At 31.7% G+C, this 23708-nt stretch overlaps 1 protein-coding gene across 2 annotated transcripts in view; it reads right to left on the bottom strand.

Annotated features, from left to right (window-relative positions):
- The window catches only part of LOC148273663 (sodium-dependent neutral amino acid transporter B(0)AT3), a 126089-nt gene that overhangs the window by 35839 nt on the left and 66542 nt on the right, over window positions 1-23708 (bottom strand). For both annotated transcript variants that reach the window (XM_088238392.1, XM_088238391.1), the window contains exons 3-4: window positions 4672-4904; window positions 3288-3509 (exon numbers count right to left, since the gene is read on the bottom strand). In XM_088238392.1, the coding sequence (XP_088094518.1) occupies window positions 3288-3509; window positions 4672-4904 (455 nt within the window). The remainder of the gene's footprint in view (window positions 1-3287; window positions 3510-4671; window positions 4905-23708) is intronic.

Raw genomic sequence — 23708 nt, 5'->3', positions numbered from 1 at the left:
TTTTTTTTATATATTTTTTTTTTAGTGTTATATTTTCTCAATTTTTAAAATTGTTTAATTTTTTATTTATTTTATTATTTTGTTTTGCATTTTATGTTTTATTTTTATGTTATTTTGTAAACTTGCCAAACACAAGAGCTAGACTCTTTTTTGGCAAGTTCAACCTTAAGTGTTTCATTTTTCTACTGAATGTATTGTTTATTTATGCTAAAATAAAGGTTTTTAAAAATAAAAATAAAAATGTACTTGTGTACTAAGTATATTCATATACAGTACCTAATTTTTTTATTAGTCAATGAATTCATTCGTTAACTCACTAATCATTAACATCATCATCATTCCCTTTCCGCACCTAATGATGCATAGGGCACTGCATTGGTACACCAATCGCAGCGTTTTTAAAATCATTTTTAATACATGAAGGTAAGGTGATCAGTCTTACGCTTCAGTTACCAGTCCAGGGACTCTGAAATATTCCAGTGTAAAAACACCCTTTTTAAATTAATATTTCATATCAACCATGTCGGGAATCGAACCCGAGACCTCTTGCGTGGCGGGCTAACGCGCTGACCATTACACCACGAGGCCGACATAAAATTGTTACGATTATTTTTATCTCAAGTTAAAACCAATTCCAATAAAGGAAAAGAAGAAAAGTTTTCATCATTTTCTAATTCGATAGAGATTTGGAACCGGAAAGCTGATGAACTAAAACTTGTTTGTAAGTCAATATGACGAAAGTTTTCTTGTTTTAGAAACTAATTATTTATCTTCAAAGTTTTTCGTGTATCGGTAAAGTTTTACGATCGAAGAACAACTAAATACGAGTCGGGTATGACTGTGTGTTTGGGCATGAGTAAAGTGTCATCGTTTTTGAGGGCTCGGGGCATGTCTATGGTTTTGTTCTATTATTATTCACATGTACTTTTAATCAATAAGAAAAAAAAACAATAAATATTAAAAAAGGCCACTCCTTTTGTTTCGCTCGCCACAATAGGGAAATATCACTTTTTTTACAATTTTAAAGTAATAGTATGAAATAAATCCAATAAAAAAAAAATTTTGGATTCATAATTTTGAATTCCCACGAAAACGGCCACGCACGCCTTAATATTTCACGATTCATGTTAATTTTGAACTTTGTTTGTAACCGTTTATTTTTTATAGAACATCGTCACTGGTGAATCGTGTAAATAGATTCATTGATTGTTTTAGTGTTTATTTTGTAGAACTCCACATTTAAACTTATAATATTAGAAATCAAACACTGATTTGAGTCTACTGAACAATTTATTTTATTTTTACAAATATAAAAATAAAAATTACATATTAAACACTTAGCCTCACCCTTAACCATTGGTGTTTCCCTCAATTATGATTAATGTACATGCTATCATAAGATTATTTTTATTTTCTACTTAAGTACCTTGAATTATATAATATGGAAAATTAGCTATCAATTATGACTATTATAATGAAAAAGCTATTTTTTATTTATTCATATTTTTCGCTTACAAACTATAATTAATAATAAAAATAATGTGACCACACTGGGGTTTCCCGTGCCGAGGACACTTAACAATTTAGTTTTTTGAAATTACATTTGAGAATAAACAAAGAAGACTAACTTAAAAAACAAACATAATTAACAAATATTCAGACAGTTTTAAAAACAAGGTATTTATGTACATCTATATTATTTATATTACAAAACATACAATGAAAATAACAAAAACCTAACATAAGCTATACAGTTGTGGAGCAGTTGATTCAGTATTGGTATGGGCGAATGAGACAATCCATTTTACTTCTACCTAGCTCCACTATCCATTTTTTTATAGCCTTTTTAAACATTTTCTCATTACTAACTAACTGTGTAAGGACATTCAATCCATCTAACTTCACATTCGTTTGAAAATGCCCTCACAAGGCGTAACAATTGTCACGAAATTTTGCACCACAACAGGCCAGGAGGCCTAATTACAGTGGTGAATTACATCACAGAGCACCCAGGCTTGAGAAAAATCACATTTTAATTTTTGTGTTCTCACCGGGAATCGAACCCGGAACCTTCCGTGCGTGAGTCAAGCGTCTTGACCACTACACCACGGAGGCCGTCACATCATCACTGACTAACCTGGTGTTGAGACTTCCTTATTGTGGCAATCAGCTCACGCGAACAGAATCACTGCAGGCACACACATTTTGTCTGGAGGCGGCGGATGATAATGAACGGCGATGTTAGATGAAATGTTTGCGGCGTTGTGCGAGTTTAGGCGGAGTCATAATAACTTTCACGGCGAAAATAGCGAAATATTTTTGTCGATTCAAAAAAGCGTGCGTAACATTCAGTCGAAAAAGCAAAGAGAGAGCGCGCGGGCCAAACAGTGAAGCCAAACCAAAAGTGTCCCGTAATGCGTAGTAACCCCACAAAACCAAAATTAGCCAGTATCTACTTACATATGATTCTTCTGGCTAAAAAACATCTAAACAAGTTATCGGCTCAACCAGTCACAAATCTTGACGTCACAATTATTAAGGTCAAACATGTCGCTTTTTTCTAGGGAAATATCTTTTAAATTATTTTTTTTTAACGTTATGTATGAAAATATTTCTCCACAATATCCATATTGTTTTCAAAAACGTAATATATTTTTCTACATACTTTTCCTGTATTTTTATCGATATTCGTAGTATGTGATATTTCCCTATTTCGAGAACTTTTGCATCAAATAGTTATCAGGCAACAGCTGATACCGATGAGCCTTACTTATAAACTTGGTATAAAGTTACGCCTAGGGATAGTTGTAAAGTAAAGATGGGAATACCACCTTTACTTTACCAATACAATAAGGATGGTGTTCCCATCCTTATTCAACTAATTTTTCTACATACTTTTCCTGTATTTTTATCGGTATTCGTAGTATGTGATATTTCCCTATTTCGAGAACTTTTGCATCAAATAGTTATTAGGCAACAGCTGATACCGATGAGCCTTACTTATAAACTTGGTATAAAGTTACGCCTAGGGATAGTTGTAAAGTAAAGATGGGAATACCACCTTTACTTTACCAATACAATAAGGATGGTGTTCCCATCCTTATTCAACCACTATGCCAAGGCGTAATTTTATGCCAAGTTTATAAACAGAGCCCCGGAAGATTCTAGCTGCGTTCCTGGAGCTGGGAAATCAAAAAGAAAATGCCTGTTTTCTTCAGAATCTTGGAATTCCGGTGTTGGCAACTCTCCCCAACACCCGCACACCCCTCCCCAAGCCAGCCAGTTACCTTCCCGCTGCTCTGGATGCCCTTCATCACGATGAAGAAGACCACGGTCCAGCTGAGCAGCAGGCAGAGCACGATCCACCACTTCAGGCCGCCCGGCTCGTCCATGGAGGGCGCGGCGTCCAGCGTGGTGCGGTACCAGAAGTAGGCCGTCTCCGAGGACTTGACGCACTCGGCCACGGCCGTGCCGTTCAGCGTGGGGCACGACGACCAGGGCAGAGGAGACTGCGAAGACAAAAGACAAAAATATTGCAGTCGTAATAAAAACTTCATTCATTTATTTAAAATTTATTACATACATTTTACGGGCCTTACTTATAATCGGGTATAACGTTAAGCTTGAGAATAGTGGTAGAATAATGATGGTATAGCAAAAAGTATTACTTGTAAACCTCGCATAGATTTAAACTCGGTTTAAATCTGGGATAGCGACCATAGAAACGTATACCTACACATTATGTGGAATAACGCTGGAATAAGCAAGCGATCTATCAAAAGTCATATTTTTCGGTAATCAAAATGGATAGTTTATCAGTTTTTTTTTTTCAATTTTAAACAATCTTTCGACCTCCTCAATGCGATTAAAGTGATTTTTAATTATTTGTTTAAATAATATCTGAAATGTTATATGTTTATATGTGTTTTAATTAATTGTTTTTTAAAAAAAAACACGAAAAACTATAGAATTCGTTTTTGACTTCTCCCCTTCTTCCTAATTTTGATTTCTTTTACTAACGGTTTTCTCCATGTTCGTTCTCGATTATACTGACAGTAGTTTCGATTTGACTTTGACGTTTGTTTGTGTTGTTATAAAAATACTGCGCACATCTCAGTGTTGACTGTTTAAAAAAAATAAGCATGAAATAACCTGTGAATTGTCATTCTATGTAATTAATATTTTTATAAGTAAGCTTTTTTTATATCGCTTATAAATAGGTAAACCGGGTATAGTTATTGCTTAATATACCTGGTATAAGGAAATCTAATAAGTAAGGCCCTACATGTTTTTTGTCAAAAAACGGGTTTTTTATGTTTAAATTTGATAAATACATAAATATAAAATATCAAGATACGCTGAGATTAGTGTACCAATGCAGTGCCCTATGCACCATTATGTGCGGAAAGGGAATAATGAATAAATAAAAAGCAATGTTCGTATGTGTGTGTGTGTGTCCTGAGTTGAATATTATGTATACAACTCAGCGGGTCTTTAATTTTAGACTATTATAAAAATATTTTTGAAAAAAAAAATTTTTTTTAATAAATTTAAAAAAAAACTACATTAGCCCTTATAGATCAAAGCCACAGGATTATTCAAGATTTAAAAAAAGTTTAGAGTTTAATTTGTCACGTTTTCGTCCAAATGGAACATAGAAAAAAGGTTCACCTGTAGACTATTGAAGAGGTAGAAGAACACCCAGGTGATGATGACATTGTAGTAAAGCGCCACAAACAGGGTGACCACGCAGCTGCTGATGCCGATGCCGCCCAGCCACGGGTGGATGGTGTTCCACACTCCCAGCGCTCCTAGGCGCATCTTCTGCCCGATGGCGATCTCTATGAGGAACAGCGGGACACCCTCGAGAATCAGCATGGCGGCGAACGGTATCAGGAAGGCGCCTGAGAACAAAAAATGCAAATATTGAATGAGAGATATAATAATTTATTAATTTTCAATTTATTTTTGTATGAATCTCTTCACAACAGTAAAGGTTTCAGATCCTTAACTTACTAACATCAATAGATGGAAGAATTGAAGAAATGTGGATGTTCAAACATAGGCAAAAAGGTGAATGTTACACAGTGTGTAAAGTGGCCACTTAAACCAGCCAACGACAGGGCGTAAGCCCTGTAAATGCCTAGACTTCCATATCCCCTTCTCAAAAATGTTTACCCATTCGATTGCAACACATTTAGATCCATTAATACAGTGTTGGAAAATTTTGGACCTTTGGTGTTTTAAGAAAGAGGTCTTTGATTGTTTTAATATATCGGCCCATTGGAATAACAAGGTTCCATCTTACACTAATATTTTATTATTTAGTACAATTTGTGATTTTTTTCACTGGATTCAGTTGAAACTTATAACTCTCCAATGCCCAATTTTTCAAATTCTAACTAAAAACTTATGTTTATGTATGTTTTTTTATGCAAATACTGCGAAAAATACTGAAAAATTATATATTTTTTAAATTTTTTATTTTAGTTTATGTGAACAATGTGGTTCATCGGACATTAAAAGGTTTTAGAAAAACAATGGAAGGAAAACAAGAAATAACGATTCTAATGAACATCTTTTTATATAATAATGAACGTTGCGGAAACAATTCGGTAGTCAGATGGCAGAAGGGACCATCTGCAACTTTTAAAAATGTACGGGAGATCTAAAATACGACTCAATTTCAAGACTTGAATCCACAAACAATAATATTTTAATATGGCTTTTTAAATAATTAATTACCGTTCTAAATTATTCTGTTTTTTTTGTATGTGTATTTACTGAAATATTAATAATAACTTTTGAAAACTAAAAAACAGAAGAAAATACAGATGGTCCCATCTGCCATCTGACTACCGAATTATAACTTCGAACGTTGAAAAAATCAATGAAATCACGCTTTGAACTTCAGCTAAATTACACTTTTGACAGAATACGTGCAACTGACTTTTTGTTTCAAATTTAATCGATAATTTTTGCCCTGGTGGCGACTTTTCAAATAAAATTATAATGGCTAGTATGTATACAAAATAATAAACTAGTCGCCGAGTAATAAACATGTTTACTGACGATTATCGGTACTGGCGGTTTAACTTAAGCTGACGCGTTCAGAAAACTTACACTGAAGCATTTAAAATCTACAGGATGTTGATTTAAAAAAAATAGTATTAAATTTTAAGCAAATGGGCTATCTTTTTTTAAAAATTCGGTGTTGGATTAGAGGGTTGTGTATATGAAAAAAAAATACAATAGGTTAAGAAAATTTAATATCAATTAAGTAAAATACTTTGTTTCATTATTTTTTATTTTTTAAATATTGCATTTTACTCATTGTAGTCCTTTCAAGAACAAGGGGCAATTTAAATTTGAAAAAAATAAATTTTTATGGTCAATTACTCCTAAACTAGAATTCGAAGTTCTGAAGATTGTTTTAAGCATATAAATAACAAGATTTATTGTTTATCAATAAGTGTGTATACATATTTTTTTCCGATATAATTTGTAATGTGCATTTTAATTACACTCGACTTCGCTCCCATACATCAGAGTCGGGACCAGGACTCCATTGCGAACTGCTAAATTTTCCTCTTGCGACAGCCACTTATTTGACATTCGGTAATCAGCGATTCGGATAGTCGTAGCTCGTATATTTGGAGTTTTGCTGTAAAAATATTGTGCGTCTTGTATTTTAAAGGTTACGAAATCTACATGACATTTGCGCTATGCGGATTGCATACCGCAGGCGTAGTTTGCAGACAAAATGAAACTTCACGGCACGTAATAAAACCCCGGCTTATTTGAGTCAAACCAGTGACCTTTATGAGGGATTTTGAATCAAGGCTTCATTATAATATCGATTCTTTGGAATAACAAAGTTGCATCTGACAGTTCGAGTTTATTTGAGTAACCGGTAAGCCATTTGGAATACGCCTCTCAGATATGGAATCCCCAGTATGCCATATATATAAGTAGAATAGAAAATATTCAAAACAAATTTATAAAGTACCTTAAATACAAAACCGGTATTTCTTATGTATCTACTCTCACTGCCTCCACCTTCCATGGAATAATTTCTCTACAATACCGCAGAGTGTGTGCGGACCAACTACTGCTTTACAAAATTATGACAGGAATGGTTGACTGTACAGAGCTGCTTGGTTTAATAACAATACATGTGCCAGCCAGGATTTGTAGACGGTACCACCTGTTTCATGTACCAATAAGTAAAATATCGTATGTTAAAAATGCTTTTTTTCGTAGGACTTTTTCAATGTAAAATACAAAATTTAAAAATATAGATTACACAAAAATCACTCTGTCAGATTTAAAATTTACACTAAAAATGTATTATGTAACTTAGTAGACATTATAATAATAAATATGTACGTCCCCCCTCCCCTCCTTATCCTCTATTTAAGCATTCTTGTCCTTATCCCGCCCAATTTACAGTAACTTAATGTTCTTAAAATAAATATTTAAAAATCTTTGATTATTAGTGAATTAGTTATTACCTGAAAATAACATTTTTATATGTACAAATTGTATGTATTTATTTGATATGTAATATATTTTCTTTACTAACTTTGTATACTATGTGGAAATCTGTTATTAGTTCTGAGTTTATACACTATATCTGTTTGTTTACTAAAAATATGTATGTAGAACTGTTGATGTCCCAAATAAAAAATTAAATAAATAAAAAATAAATAAAAATAAATAAAGACAGAGTGATATGGCGTTCCATCGTCTCTGGCTAACCTTACAGGGAAACGGCGTGATGGTTTGTTGTTGTTGTAGTAATTAGCTTAGGCAATATATTCATAAACGCGATCAACATATAGGACTTCGAGCTAACCCATGACAATCCGTCTTCATCCCGCACTGTGTATGGCGAAGAGATCTACGAAAAGCCGGAAGATCTATCCCAAAGAATTCCAAGTTGTGGGACAAGTTGACTAACCTTTCCCCCACTAAGCATCCAAAAACTACAAGTGATCCGAACGGGGGGACCAAACGACCCCAGCGCCTACTTGTATATGGCGTCAGGAGAATAAAACGTTGGAAGTGTTTGTGACTGTGCAATAATTTATTTATGTTTTCGCATACACATATTTTACTCATTCGTGTATTTTATTATTTTTTGTTAGATTGTCGAATGCTTATGTACATGAAGTGAAATTGACCAAATCAGTCTATGGGGGATTCGAATCCCCCCCTTCGGTCCGGCTAGGTTAATCTACACATTCTGGATTTTGGGGTATAAAAACAAAAGTTGCCCTTAAAAGATTTGATCTTTAAAGAGGTCACATTATTTTTATTATTTATCTTTGTTTATAATGAAAAAAATATTAAATAAATACAATAAATAAATTATACCTTGATAAGGAAGCTTCTGTAGCTTTAAAACCGGTCGGTATTTTTTTTTAAGTGGTTAAAAATAAAGTGTTACGTCAAAGTATAATAAAAATAATGAAAATTCTCTCCGTTTTCGTTGAGATATCGAACAATATCTCTTAATTCGAATTTTATAATCTGCCTCAACCGGTTTCGTTCGGTTTCGATAATGACTATCGACGCGCGTCCGTTGAGATCAAATGCAGTCAATTGCATGAAATGAATGCGCAATAAGAGTGCATCGAGCTTATTTATTGGACGGTCAATCAATGCAACAATATGCCTTCAGTCTAAAGATATACTAGGAATACAGAAATAATCACTGATATGCTCAATAGACACGTTATCCTGTACTAGCTGCATCCAGAATACGGCAAATAATATTGTGTTATCCTATACAATTTTAAAAAATGATAATAGAAAATCCCACGTCCGATCAAACAAAAAAACATTGATTTTTAGAACAATATGGAACAAATTATTCAAAGAGCCTTTATGATATTTGCAAAAATATTGACATAATTCTAGCTAATCGATTTACCCGCTTGACGGCTGTTTGTCACGAAAAAAGTTGTGTATTGAAATAATATGGATTTATAAATTAATCACAGTGAAAATCATTGTTAGTTATTGAAGTTACACGAATGTTATACATATTTATTAAATAAAGTTTTTTTTAATGGTGCATAAGGCACTGCATCGATACACTAATTGCAGCGTATCTTGATCAATTTTGTTACATAGAGGTAAGATGATCAGTCTAACACCTCAAGTTCCAGTCCAGGGACTATGAAATATTCTAGTGTAAAAACACCCTTTCAAAAAAATATCAACCATGTCGGGAATCGAACCCGAGGCCTCATGCATGGTAGGCACACGCATTGGCCATTACACCACGATGCGAGTAAATTAATACTAACCGAAATTTTAATTAATCAATTTTTTTTTAACAATATCTTGAGTTTGTCCAAATTTTTGTAGACAGGGACTGGATTCGACTCCCTGGGGAGCTGTTTTTATTAACACTTTGGACAAACTCAAAAGATTGTTGATAAATCCACCTGATCCATGAAGAAGTATAGAAATGGAAAAAATAACATTTTCAGGCGTTGCCTAGTATGTAGGTGAAATAATTCAATTATATGAATCTCACCCACATAGATAAAGGTTTCAGCTCTTTAACTTCACAAACATCAACAGATGAAAGAATTGAAAGAATATAGATGTTTAAATATACGCAGAATGGTGAATGTTACAAAGTGTGTAAAGTGGCCACTTAAACCAGCCACTGACAGGTCATAAGCCCTGTAGATGCCTAGACTTCTCTATTACATTCTCTTAAATGTTCTTTATCTCTGTTGTAATATGTTAATAATCTATTTTTATTTTAATTTTTTTTTTAAATCTTTATTTATATTTCATTAAATTTTTTTTATTTTTTTTATAAATCTCAAACGGCATTTTTTCAGTTCCACATTTTTTTTAAATTATCGTATACTTATATATTTATTTAATTTTGTATTCATTTAATTTCATTAGACATCTCTAATAAATAATATAATGTTTTTTTTTTTTTAAATGCAATCTACCTCAGAACAGGTATTTACTATGCCTTGTGAGAATAGACAGTGCTTAATATGTTTGCTTATTTATTTATTTATATATCCGCCCAATGGGCATTTTTAAGGACATATTTATAGATAGAAAATTATTAGAAAAGAAAGCAGAAAGACACAATGGTATATAGTAGACTTAGTGGGAATGGGAGTGGGAGAAAGGTGTTTATAATTGAATTTGATTCAGTGATCGTATGAAAGAAGATAACTTTTTTTTAAAGAAATCAAGACTGGTATGTTTGTTGGCAGATCTAGAAATTCTGGGCATAGGGGAATGAAAACCATAGTTAGTTCTATGGATATCGGTATGAAAGAGTAATACCCGTATGCAGAGACAAAACTTAAGGTGAGGAAAGTACATTCTATTGTTTTCACCTTCGGGTTATTCTTCGCATTTGAGATTAGAATGTACTTTCCTCAGCTTAAGTTTTGTCTCTGCATACGGGTATAAGTTTTGTCTGAGGTTTCTAGTTGGGATATTTAATTTTATTGAGCTCATTAGTTTAGGTGCATCAAAGAGTGAGTTGAGAATTTTAAATAGGACTAGAAGGTCAGATTTATTTCGACGGTCTTGAAGAGAAGATATATATTCAAGGTAGATTCTAACTCCTTATACGTATATTGGTCTCTGGATAAGTCCATTTTATATTTTAATTTAGCTTATTTGTATATTTTTTAAACTTTCTTCATTGTATGTAAACAGAATATAACAAAACTATGCAAATAATAAACGCCGATTTTCGACACTGAACTGAAAAAATAATTTGGGATGGAATCTTTTAGCGATTTTAAAGTCCCAACCTTAAGTTTTGCATTTTTAAACGCTGAGACAGATAATCCAATTCAAAACATTTTGACTCCTGCTGACAAGTGTTATAGGGAGCAGTTTAAAATGTCAAGTTGTCGCGATAATTATGAAAAGCGCGGGAAAAAACCTTCAACGGGTCTCTTGCCCATAGAAAACGAGACATTCTTTTGTCTTGCGGTTCCATTTTAGAATTCAATGGCCCCATTCAGAGCTCCCCTTGTATTTTATAAATTCTAAAGGGGGCCCTATACGTTGAAGGTCGGGACATTAAAAGAAACAGAAAGTGCAGATTTTACGAATGGAGGAACTGACTTTTTCAAAACAATAATTTATTTATATAGGTGCGAAGGTTTTTACGGTCACTGTTTTCAATATGTTTCTTTTTGGGTGATACCGTGTGTGTCGGATTTGTTCTGACGTTTCGGCTAGCATTGCAGGAGCCATCTTCAGAAGAGGATTGACGAACACAAAAGAGAGTGTAAACTTGGGCACCCTGACAAATCCGCAATAGCGGAACACTTTACAGACACCGGACATTTTTTCGCTTTCGAACCAACATTTTTACATAAACCCAGGCAATTGAAATACACAGACACCCAAAGGCGACGGGCTTAAATTAAACTCAACATGGTTCCCAGCTCCTGTCAAAAGCAGACAGAACCTAAGGGCATGTATGAGAAGATGTATGAACATGGAAGAAGCTAGGAATGTATGCTTGGATAGAGGTGTGTGGCGGTCCATTCTCTCTGCCTACCCCTACGGGGAAATGGCGTGATGGGAAATGCGCTTTGTAGCTGCACGATGATTGGTTATCTAGCTTTCATATATTTTTTAAAATATCTAAATTTTGTAAATGGGGTCTAGAATTCCAATCGTTTATGCGCTTAGCAGCTACAAGACGTGTTGTAATCATACTCCTTTTTATTATTCATATTATTATTATTATTATTTTTAAATATCATTAATACATTAAATTTATTTGTCAATTTTTAAATGCGTAAATGGGGGCTAAATTTCTAACTGTCCATACGCTCTGAAGCTGTAAGACGTCCTGTAATCTAGCTCCTATCTGTTATAATTTTTAATTGATCTTAATTGAAAACGAGGAACTAGACTCCCAACCGTCCATGCGCTCTGTAGCTGCAAGACGTGCTGGGATATTTATCTATTGTACAGCGCCTTTGAGGTGATTTTCACAAAAATAGCGCTTTATAAATTATTCAACTATATATATGTATATATATCAGGGGCGAACCGTCCAAGTAATCGATTATTTGCAGCTTACCATTATATTTCACTACCAATAATAATGTTTTATAGTAGTTTTAACTATAGGAGAATAAATAAAATAATCTGTATTTATTATAAATTAACGTCACTGTTTATATCTTCCTCAAAAAATAAATATAAGCTGCTAAATGCGCACCCAGCGCATTGCCCGGTTCCGATTATTGCAGCTTATTTTTCAATACAAAATGTATACTGTATTTTAACATTCAAAAACCCAGTGCGTATATTTTCCTTGCTAAGTTCACTTGCAGATTACAGATATTATTTCAAGCTTCCCTATTTGGAGAGTAGCATTTCGAGCGTTATTTCTTAAAGACCATTTTCGTTTGATAGTATTCTGTTCACATATGACGCCAGTTTTTTAGTCCGCGCGTTTTAGCTAGTGGCGCCTCGCTCGGTGTCGTCAATTTCTTGCATTATTCATTCTCAGTTTAGAAGGAAACGAAACTGACGGCTCGGCGCGGCGCAGCGCGGCGGTCACGTGACATTTTTGATACAATATTATTGCGAATATTTCTAATGAATGTTATTGTTATGTTATGTAATGTAATATGTAAAGTTAAAATCATGTATTTTGGCATAAATAAATTAATTTAAATCTAATCTTATTGTTTTTTTTTAATTTTTCAGAAAAAAAATATAGATCCCAAGAAAGAAAAAAAATTGTGTACATAATGGGAGTGACGTCTTACAATAAAATGTTTACTTTCTTTTATATTAGTACCTAAATATTTGCAGTTTAAAATGTAAATTACAAACAAATATACGGAGTTTTTAATCAGTGCCAAACAAAAAGAAATTATGAATATACTTATTTTATTATCCTTATTTTTTTACATATTTTATTTTTTTAAACTTTTGCATACATGTACTGTCTTAAAATAATGGAGAATATACCTACATGTTACGCAAAGTTATTGATTGTTGTTTGTTTGTTGGGTAATTGGTTAAAATTATTTTGATTAAAAATAAGTAGGTATTGCGTCTCTGTTGCCAGCAGGTGAAACTGGAGCTGGAGAGATGAAGTTGTTTTTACACAAAACCATAGAAAAAGAATCCGTGTACCTGTATATACTTTTTTTATACGCCTCCACTAATTTGCGAGATTACTTATATGTATGTATGTATGTATATGCAGGTACAAATTATGAAAAAAAATAAAGCTTACCTATAAAAAAAGTCACCGTTCGCCACTAATATATATATATATATATATAGTAGTAGTAGTTGTATGTACTCAAATCTAGCGATAGCAAAGCATTGCCGGATTCAGCTCGTACTTAATACTAACAAGATTTTAAAAAAAGTAAAAAGTATATTTTTTAATTTTCCAAAGTGGACCATAAACAAGTTCCTCGGTGTGAAGTATGAATGGTGTAATGTTCTGAATTCGGATCGATAGCTCCGTCTGCCATCTGTCGGCGCCGCCCATCACTAAACCCGGTGACGTAACGCCGTACACACACACATACACACCCCGTCCATACTCGGCACTAGAGTCTAGTTTACATGACTGCAGTATGGCTTCTATTTTTAGAATCTAATATCGAATCGTTAGTACTATTAATATTACACTTGAATGAACCAAATTTTAATATAAGACGTATTTAAAATGGCGGATTGGAATGGAAATGGATGGGTATTGATTGCATTTCGATATGAAAGGAATTCTCTAAATAAAAACATAGCGTTAACCTTGTACTAAAAACTTCAATAGGATAGCTACAAGGGTTTAAAGCCACTAATTATTCTAGACATGCAAATAAATTAGGATAGTTTGCGCTTAGGAAATGTCAATTTAAAGTTATAAACTTACGGTATTTACAGTTTAAAAATTACTTTTTTTAGTATATTTTTTTTATTGGGAATATCTATATATAAATAAAAATATAAATTTATAAATATTAAGAATTAGAGATAAAATAAGACTTTATTATTGAAACTAAGTATAAGACAAAAAAGTATGTTTTAAGAAGCGTATTTTAAATGTTTTTTTTTTACAATTAAATGGATCGATAAATAATAGATCAATAAAAGGAAAGTTCTTTATTTATATATACACATTTCACTGTAAAAAATCGTTTTTTATCATTCGGATAGTTAGCGCTACGAAAATGATTAGGTTTTCCACTAAATTCGAGATCGCTCTTTGGAAATAGGTACGCATTCCAACTTTCAGAAAATTTGCACTTCGAAAATAACCAATATTCCAACATTCGGATAGTTTGCACTTCAAAGACGACTATTCCAACATTCGGATAGTTTGCACTATGAAAATGACTACTTATCCCAACATTCAGATAGTTTGCACATTGAAAATGGCTATTTCAAGATTCGGATATTTGCACTTTAGAAATGAGTACCAGGATTCAGATAGTTTACACTTTGAAAATTACTATTTCAATATTCGGATAGTTTGAGCAGTGAACACCTTAAAAATAATTATTCAAAAATTTGCACTATGAAAGTGACTTTTCAAACATAGGATATTTTGCACTTTGAAAATGATTACTTCATCATTCAGATAGTTAGCACATTGAAAATGGCTATTTCAACATTCGGATAGTTTGCACTTAAAAATGACAACGGGGATTAAGAGAGTTTACACTTTGAAAATGACTATTTCAATGTTCAGAAAGTTTGAGCAGTGAACACTTTAAAAATAAATATTCAAAAATTTAAACAGTTTGCACTATAAAAGTGAATTTTCAAACATTCCGATAGTTTGTTCTTTGAAAATTACTATTTCAACATTCGGATCGTGAGAATTTTGAAAATAATAAATTTTCAAGACAAAGCATAAAAAATATATAAGTGTTTAAAACGGAAGAAGTTTTTGTCGAAGATTTTTCGAAGATGTTAGAAGGACGTTTTGCACTATGAAAATTACTATTCCAACATTCGAATCGTGAGAACTTTGAAAATAACATATTTTTAAGACAAAAACAAAACATGAAGACAAAGCATGAAAATTGTATATGTGTTAAAGGAAAACGGAAGATGTTTTCGTCGAAGATTTTTTGAAGATCTTAGAAGGACGTTTTGCACTATGAAAATTATTATTCCAACATTCGGATCGTGAGAACTTTGAAAATTACATATTTTTAAGACAAAGACAAAACATGAAGACAAAGCATGAAAATTGTATAAAATTGTATTGTATACGTGTTAAAGGAAAACGGAAGATGTTTTCGTCGAAGATTTTCCGAAGATGTTAGAAGGACGTTTTGCACTACGAAAATTACTATTCCAACATTCGGATTGTGAGAACTTTGAAAATAACATATTTTTAAGACAAAACATAAAGACAAAGCATGAAAATTTTATACGTGTTAAAGGAAAACGGAAAAGTTATTCGTCGAAGATTTTTCGAAGATGTTAGAAAAACGTTTTGCACTATGAAAATTACTATTCCAACATTCGGATCGTGAGAACTTTGAAAATAACATATTTTTAAGACAAAGACAAAACATAAAGACAAAGCATGAAAATTGTATACGTGTTAAAGGAAAACGGAAGTTGTTTTCGTCTGTATTTACCCCCCCCCCTTCTTTATTCGCGAATTTTCGTACCAGTAGTATGGAAAATAAGAAATAGGTTAGACGCACGTCTTGGTGTTACGATGGTACAGCAGACAGCGAAAATGCGATAATTATATTCGACGTAACGAAAAACACTTGGAAAATTTCCAAAACACGCGTACAGCATTTTCACATATTATTTTATACAAAATTAAATGGTGCACGGCAAGACAGGTTCATTAACAAATAACGAATTTTACAAAAAAGCAAAAAGAAGAATAAAACCTTATTTGTTGGACTCTGGGTTCATCGTGTATTTAATAAATTGGTTTTTTAATCAATGTAATATATATTTTTGCATACAATCAAAACGTCTACTTTACATATTTTTTAAACTTATTTTTTGTGTACTGTATACTGCCGTGCAGAGCCGAAACCGCCGCAATCTATAAGTCTATCGAACTCTTTCTTCGCTAGAACAACTGGAAGGTTGTAAATTAAATACCTACCCATGCAGCATCATCAAATTTTTAGCCCATAAATGATTTAAATACGAACAAAAATCATTGAGGTATATAACTAGAGTAAACAAGAGCGAAAGATGTTCCTTCAACTTGCGGCCAATTGGTCTATGTTTGAGAGAACAGACTTTAGTCTGTTGCGCGCGTTCGCCAGTTACTTTTCTCCTCGAAATTACTAAAATGTCTATATGTACGCTAAGATACTGCACAAATAGATCTGGAAAAGCGATAGTATTACCTTTCACCGGCAAGTAATGTTCTTATCTTATTTATTTATTTATTTATTTATTAATTAATTAATTAATTAAGTAAATTATTTATTTATTTATTTATTCATGTATTTATTTATTTATTTATTTATTTATTTATTTATTTATTTATTTATTTATTTATTTATTTATTTATTTATTTATTTATTTATTTATTTATTTATTTATTTATTTATTTATTTATTTATTTATTTATTTATTTATTTATTTATTTATTTATTTATTTATTTATTTATTTATTTATTTATTTTTACATATTTATTACAGCAATTTACAAGTGATTGTTTATACAACACATTAATTAAGTAGTAAAAGTAAACATATATTTTTTTTATTTTTGCTGTTGGTTTATCTAAACTGCCTAACTAGGGATAGCTTCCCCGTTCTAAGGCAGTAAAATATGTATTTTATATCAATATTAAAAAGTAATTACAGTTTTATTATTATGTGTGCTTTTTCAGTCTTTAAAGTAAATAATAAATATACAACGAAAACATAAATAATACCAAAATCTCTATATCTTAAGTCCTAAGTCATTACTAGTAAAACAAGAAATCAGCACACGTCCTTCTACATCGTACAACAATTTCATTGACTCCCTCCGACCAATCTTAATCAAAAATTGTTTAAAATAGCTATTTTAATGTCAAAAAACGTCTTATTAATATGTTACAATTCGTGAGTTATCTCCTGTCTCCGTCCTGCTCAGTTAGTCGGAAAAATGAAACGACAAACAAAGGTGACGCGTATGCGGAAGAGAGCGACATACTGAATAGAACTTACAATAGACCGATGTAAACAGTCAGTGATTTTTACTGTACTACTTGTTTTGCTTGTCAAAGTCAACGTGACGATACTTGCTATATCCGCTGGTCAATCCCTGTTCTTTTGGGATGAATTTTTAGCTCGGGTTTGTATGGAGTGTTATTTCTATATATTATATCTCAATGACTAAAATGCGGGTTTTTAAATATTTTTGGCTTGATTTTGTTAAATATTATAATTTAATAAATAAACCATGTTTTTAAAAAAATTCATGGGTTTTTTCATTCAACCTGATTAACTTAAATACCGAAATATTTGCTTTCACTTTTCCCCCAAAACCAACCAAAACGCAGTAAAGAAATACTGCATTTCAGGCTGAAATAATGACTAAAAGTAGCTTTTTTGCAGTATCAAGTTTTAGTCACAATCATTTTTCACTTTGCGCACCTGATGGTGCACAAGGCACTGCATTGATCAGTTGATCAGGTGATCAGTTTCAATACTGCATTTCAACTATTTTTGGGCAACTTTTTGACTGAATTTTTTTTTTCAATGGCTTATATGACATGCTTTTTTCTCACAATTAATCATCATCATCATAACCTTATGGTAAAATAAAAAAAAAAGAAATATAATTTTTAATATCATTGCGATTTACTTGTTTGAAAAGTTTTTATAATGAACTTTTTAGTTACGGCAGTTTGACATGTGTTTGAGTGTACTACATTCCAAATTCTATTTAATGTCATAACGACGAAGTTCATTGTTACGGGAAATTATATATGAAAAATATTGTATTACACGCGGTAAAAATAAGAGCGTTTAATTTTAAGGCGAAGTTTATCTAAAATGCATAAAAAAATTAACTGCATCACAAGTTCTTGTAAATTGTAACGTATGTATTTCATCTTGCCCCGTTTTTAAGCACCGCACAAATACTTTCATTTCCGACAATATATTTGTACCTCAGAGGCAGATGCAAATCCAGATTTTGATGAAATGACATTTTGATATTCGTATCCAGTTTATGATCATGTCCATAGATTTTGATAAAATGTAAGTCTTTTAATGAAAGAACCAATGTATTAACACTTTGACTGCCGGCCGAATACACGTAGAATTCACCGTGTGCCCGGCTCATTTTTGTGAAATTTCATGCTTTGTGGAGGGTTTCTCAAAAGTGTCATAATTATGAAAATACTGGGTTATATTTATTTATTTATTTATTCACACTCTTTATCAAAATACAATTCTATGTTCACTTTGCCCAGCTAACAAGGGTACATACCCCGTTCCAAACTAGGCAATTACATTTTAATATATTATAATAGTTAACAAATTAATATAGAGCACAGACAAACAAAATATAAACTTATTCGGATACACATTTTGATTCATATACATACAGACATACACATATATACACACACATATATATATATATATACACATATATACACATGTACATACACACACACGTACATACACCCATGCGCATACACATACATACATTAATAAAAACATAGACAATTTATTTATGCGAAACTTGTAAGACCAGTAAGATTCTCCAATCCGTGGCATGCATCAACTTTTCTGACTCCCTACGACCAATGTCATGAAAGAGCGAGGTCAACACCTTCCCTAACTTGACAACACTCCCGTCTTTCCACGATTCTGGCAAAAGGTTATGGACCTTTTTGCCTACGTAATAGTGTTGTCTCGATGCCAGAACAGTGTTGACCCCTTCACTTAGTATCAGATCCCTATTAGAGTATCTTGTATTATGGTTGTGGTTGACGCTTGGGTAAATGTCTCTCTTTATGTGTGTAACCACTACCGTTCTCCATATATACTGTTGAATAATATTCAGTACTCTGAATTCTTTGAAGAGCAGGTCTCTTGGAGAACGAAATGTTTTTTTAAAAATGACTCGGATTAAAGATTTCTGTGCAATTGCTACAGGTTTAAGGCGTTCATTTCGTTATATCATTCAAAACTTCTCATATTTATTTCAAACAATTTAATAAGTCATTTTTGTATGATAGGTTTGTCAACATTGGCCTTTATGGAGAGCCACATTGCAATGTTTGCACAATTGGTTGTTTTTTATGATTATTTTAGTTTATATTGCTTATTATGTTAATGATAATTTGGTTAATTAGATTAATTTTATTTTTAATTTATTATTATGTTAACTTTGTTAAATAACTAATTTAAGGCATGTTCTACTTATTGTAAAATGTTTCCCTCGGCACGGCACACCCCAGTGTACTATTGTACATTATTCTGTATAAAAAAATAATACAAACAATGTAAAAGTATAAATAAATAAATATACAGGATCTCACTTCTTTTATTGTGCTTCGTATCCCCGGTCCCGTATTTTCACGTAGTTTACCAGCAGCGAAAAAGTACTAATAAAAGTCACTAAATGTCAATAAAATGCATTTTTAGACAGCTGGTAAATCACGTGAAAACACGGGACCGGGACACAAAGCGTGGTTGTATAATCACGTGTTTACACGTGATTGTATAATACCATGATAACACGTGATCTTAAAAAAAAAACACGTTTTCTAAATAAAACAACCTGTATGTATATTATAATGTTCTAGTTTAAATTTAATATGTAGTGCCGAAGAGAATTAGATTTTTATCATAAACGAATGAACAAATTAATCTGTATGAACATCCGTCACCTGTCATACGCCATGGCAGGTTTTGAGACAGTGATTCCTAGATCAATGTTATGATAAACTATATTTATTTACTATAAACATTTAAAGCATTAACTTTGTGGTCAAACGTTTTACTAAATGTTATTAAATATTTGTATATAGCCGACTTTTCTATATCTACCGGTTTCGGGGAGGTTTTTACCAATTAAAATGCAATTCTCTTCCTTCTGTTTACATTGGGAGAAAATCAACACGACATGCAACTATGGTGAAGGTGTATAGTGGGTTTTGCATGTTGGTTTAATTGGCGTCCTGACGAAGACACTTGTACGTGTCGCAAATGGTAGACATAGAAAAGTCGGTAAGTGGTTATATAAAAATATTAATAACATTTAATCTATTTATTTATTTTATATTATTTTTTATCACATTTTAGTCCGAATCTCTGTAAAAATGGGACGAGAGAAGCGGAAGAGAACTATTAACAAATAAATAAAAATGAATGAACCACCGGACTTCCTCATTAAAAATGGACGCACATGTCATTCAAATAAATATTTTATCTTATCTAAATTTTATTCAGTCTGATATTGATCTCTAATTATTAATTATTATGAATCAATTCTAATTCGGCTTTATGATTTAATTAATTAGGTGTGTTAAAGGCTGACAGTAACCTCAGTGCTCAAACGTTTTTTATAGGAAGAAATCCCTTAATTTATATGATTTAACGGCTGTATTGATTACATGACCTAGTTCGACAGAATAAGTATTATATTTCTAGGTCATGTGGCAAATTTATTCGATTTTATATTTTCCGTGTCGGGGTGGAATTGGACATATATGTGTGAAAAAGACCCAGGATGTGTTTGAAATAAAACCAGTGTCTACAATATTTTGAGTATGTCCAAATGTTTGTAAACAGGCTGGATTTCCTCCCTCGGTGTCCACTTAAACCAGCCAATGACAGGTTATACGCCATTTAAATGCCTAGACTTCCATATTCCCTTTTCAAAAATGTATTCTCTCTCTGTTGCAATAAATTTAGATCTAAAACCAGTGTGTTTACAATGTTTCATTTAAATTGTTTATTGACAATTCTTGATGGGATTCCATTGTAATGATGTAATAACTTATATTTACAAAAAAGTTATTCATTAAAAAATACTTGCTACACTTCCACTTATTTATTTTCACCAATTAGCGCTTTCACCCTCTAATGGGCATCTTCAGACTGGTGAATATTATGCAGTGTAAGGATAATTTATATAAAACTAAATATTATCTTAAGTGTAGGTACATTTCAAAATAAGTTGAAAAAGATACAATACGCAATATTTCAATGGAACAGAGTGAGACAAATTATTGAAACATGTGTTGGCGGTGTACTTTAAGAGAAGATTCTATTATATGAAAAATATTTATGGTTTTATTACAATGTACAGGGTCCAACTAAGGGGGTTAATAAGGGTGAGTTTTTTAATTATATCTGCTAATTTATTGAAACTCTATCGCTTTTATTTTTTATCCTATTTATTTCTAAAATTTCCAATCTATCAAACTTTTGACCTTTATGTCCTACATGTATTTTTTTTTAATACTTATCTGTAAATATAAGTTATTACATTATTACGAAACATATTGTGTTTGAAAAAGAAACAGAGTGGTTTGAAGAAGAACTGAAATGCGTTTTAAAAATAAATAGATTGTGTTGAAATAGAACCAGAATGAATGGTTTAAAAATGAAATAGAATGTGTTTGAAATAGAAATGAAATGAGCCTTTTTGTGAACCAGATTAACGTTTTCAACTTAGTAGGCCCGGCCCATTGAGGAGCGTTTTCACAAAGCGAAATTTCTTCCAATAAGTAAATTTTTCAGGAAAAGGTTTATTCATGATAAAAAAATGACCACATAACATCTATAATTAAACAAAAATGCTGTTTTATAGAAATTCTACATTTAACTCGAATACTGGAAATCAATATTATAGAAGAAGTGAAACTATTCATTCAAAAAATCCACTTTCCGAATTTTTACAAAAACGATACATCGCTATATTCTGTGATAAGTTTTTTTTTTAATAACAGAGTCTTTATTCAATAAAATACACATGCAATTACAATATACTAATTACTTTACTAAGAAATTATCTTTTTAATGGGTACCAACTACACAAAGAAAAAAAAGTACAAAATCAGATATTGGCATTGTGCTAATATCTAACATTTTGTAGTGTTATTCGTTAATATTTGAATTATTGGCACACGCCAATCAGTATTTTACATCATTATTGCTAATTTGTTGTTCATTATTTACGACAAATAAAGTAAATTATTTTAGCATTTAGTACAAAAAGGATTGGCTTATATATAAAAAGAAATACTTCGAAGAAAAAAAATTTTAAGACAATTTTTTTAATGGAAAGAGCATTGCTATCTTCATCTGATTCAGATGGATGCTTTGTTTTTTGTAATAATATTAAATCTATTCAATAATTATAGAAAATACCACGACTCTTATTTTTTTACATATACGCGGAAATTTTAAAGGTGCCAATAACTGACAAAATTGCTGTGCCAATATTTATTTTTATTTATTTATTTATTTAAAGAAAACAACAGCCATTACAACAAAAAAATAAATATTTACAAATAAACCCAAATTATAGGCCAATTATAGTTATTTATACATTAATAAATACAATGTCAAAAAAGAAGAAAAAAAGCGTACATTGAAATAGCCACACCGCATCACTCCACACGTAAAAAATAAATAATTCAATAATAATGAAATAATAAAAAAAATAAAAGAGAATGTTTTTTTTTGCTCGGACTTAAAAATCCTTTCTCCGGGGGATCCATACGGAGTAATACGGAGCTATCAGTCCTCCCTTCTTTCTTCTTTCAAACAAGAGAAAACAATTACAATATTAAGTGAACTAAAAAATAAAATAATAGGTAGGTACAGTTAGATTAAATTACAATTATTATTTTTAATTAGGGTTCTAGCATTTTCTTTAAATTTGTATAAAGTGAGGAAATGTTTATCTATTTCAGCAAAAAACGTGTTATAATTATTTAAAATTCTGGGAAAAGATGCATTCTTATTTTTATTCGTGCTTAAAATACCAAAAAGAAATAATTGAAATAACCGTAATAACTAATATATATATAATTATAACTAGAAGTACCAATAAATGTCTAAAATCGTATATTTTCAATCATCTTTATTTATCTTTAAAAATTGAAAGATCCTCTGTATATCAATTAAAAGTTTAAAATCTACTAACATTTGTTGATGCAAAAAAAAAGTTTACATTCAAGTGATGATTGCTTAGTATTTAAATAAAAATTGACTCAATTAATACATTTAAAGTGCCAATCATTGGTGGTTTTACCCTATATGAAATCAATAACACACAAAATTGTTTGAAAATCGAATATTCCCTACAGACGTTGCGCGCTGTAAAGAACAGTACAAAAAATGCAAGCATCGTGCCAATAGGGGGGTGAGCGGACCACGTGACTAGTCAATGACGTCACCAGGATTTTAGCACGCAGTTGGCAGACATACTCAATGGTAGGGGTGGGCAAACATTAGGTCAACGAGAGCCACATTCCGGATTTTTATATTTTGGGAATCAACTCAAGTTGTGTCCGTTTTTTCCAAATGAGAACAAGAGAACACAATTAAATCACAATAAATTGTGATTGTGTCTTGCTAAAATTAACCAAATCGACGTATTGCGTTACCAATGCAGTGCCCTATGCAACATTAGACGCAGAGAGGTAATGATGATGATAGTGACATAGTGGTACGCCACATTTACTCAATGTGTACAC

This window comes from Micrasema longulum, unplaced genomic scaffold (assembly GCF_059751315.1).
Source record: "Micrasema longulum isolate JH-2025_06_02 unplaced genomic scaffold, ASM5975131v1 h1tg001880l, whole genome shotgun sequence".
In the NCBI taxonomy this organism is placed as follows: Eukaryota; Metazoa; Arthropoda; class Insecta; order Trichoptera; family Brachycentridae; genus Micrasema; species Micrasema longulum.
The sequence above is the reverse complement of the archived record's forward strand: the minus strand, read 5'-3'. Positions and strand labels throughout refer to the sequence as shown.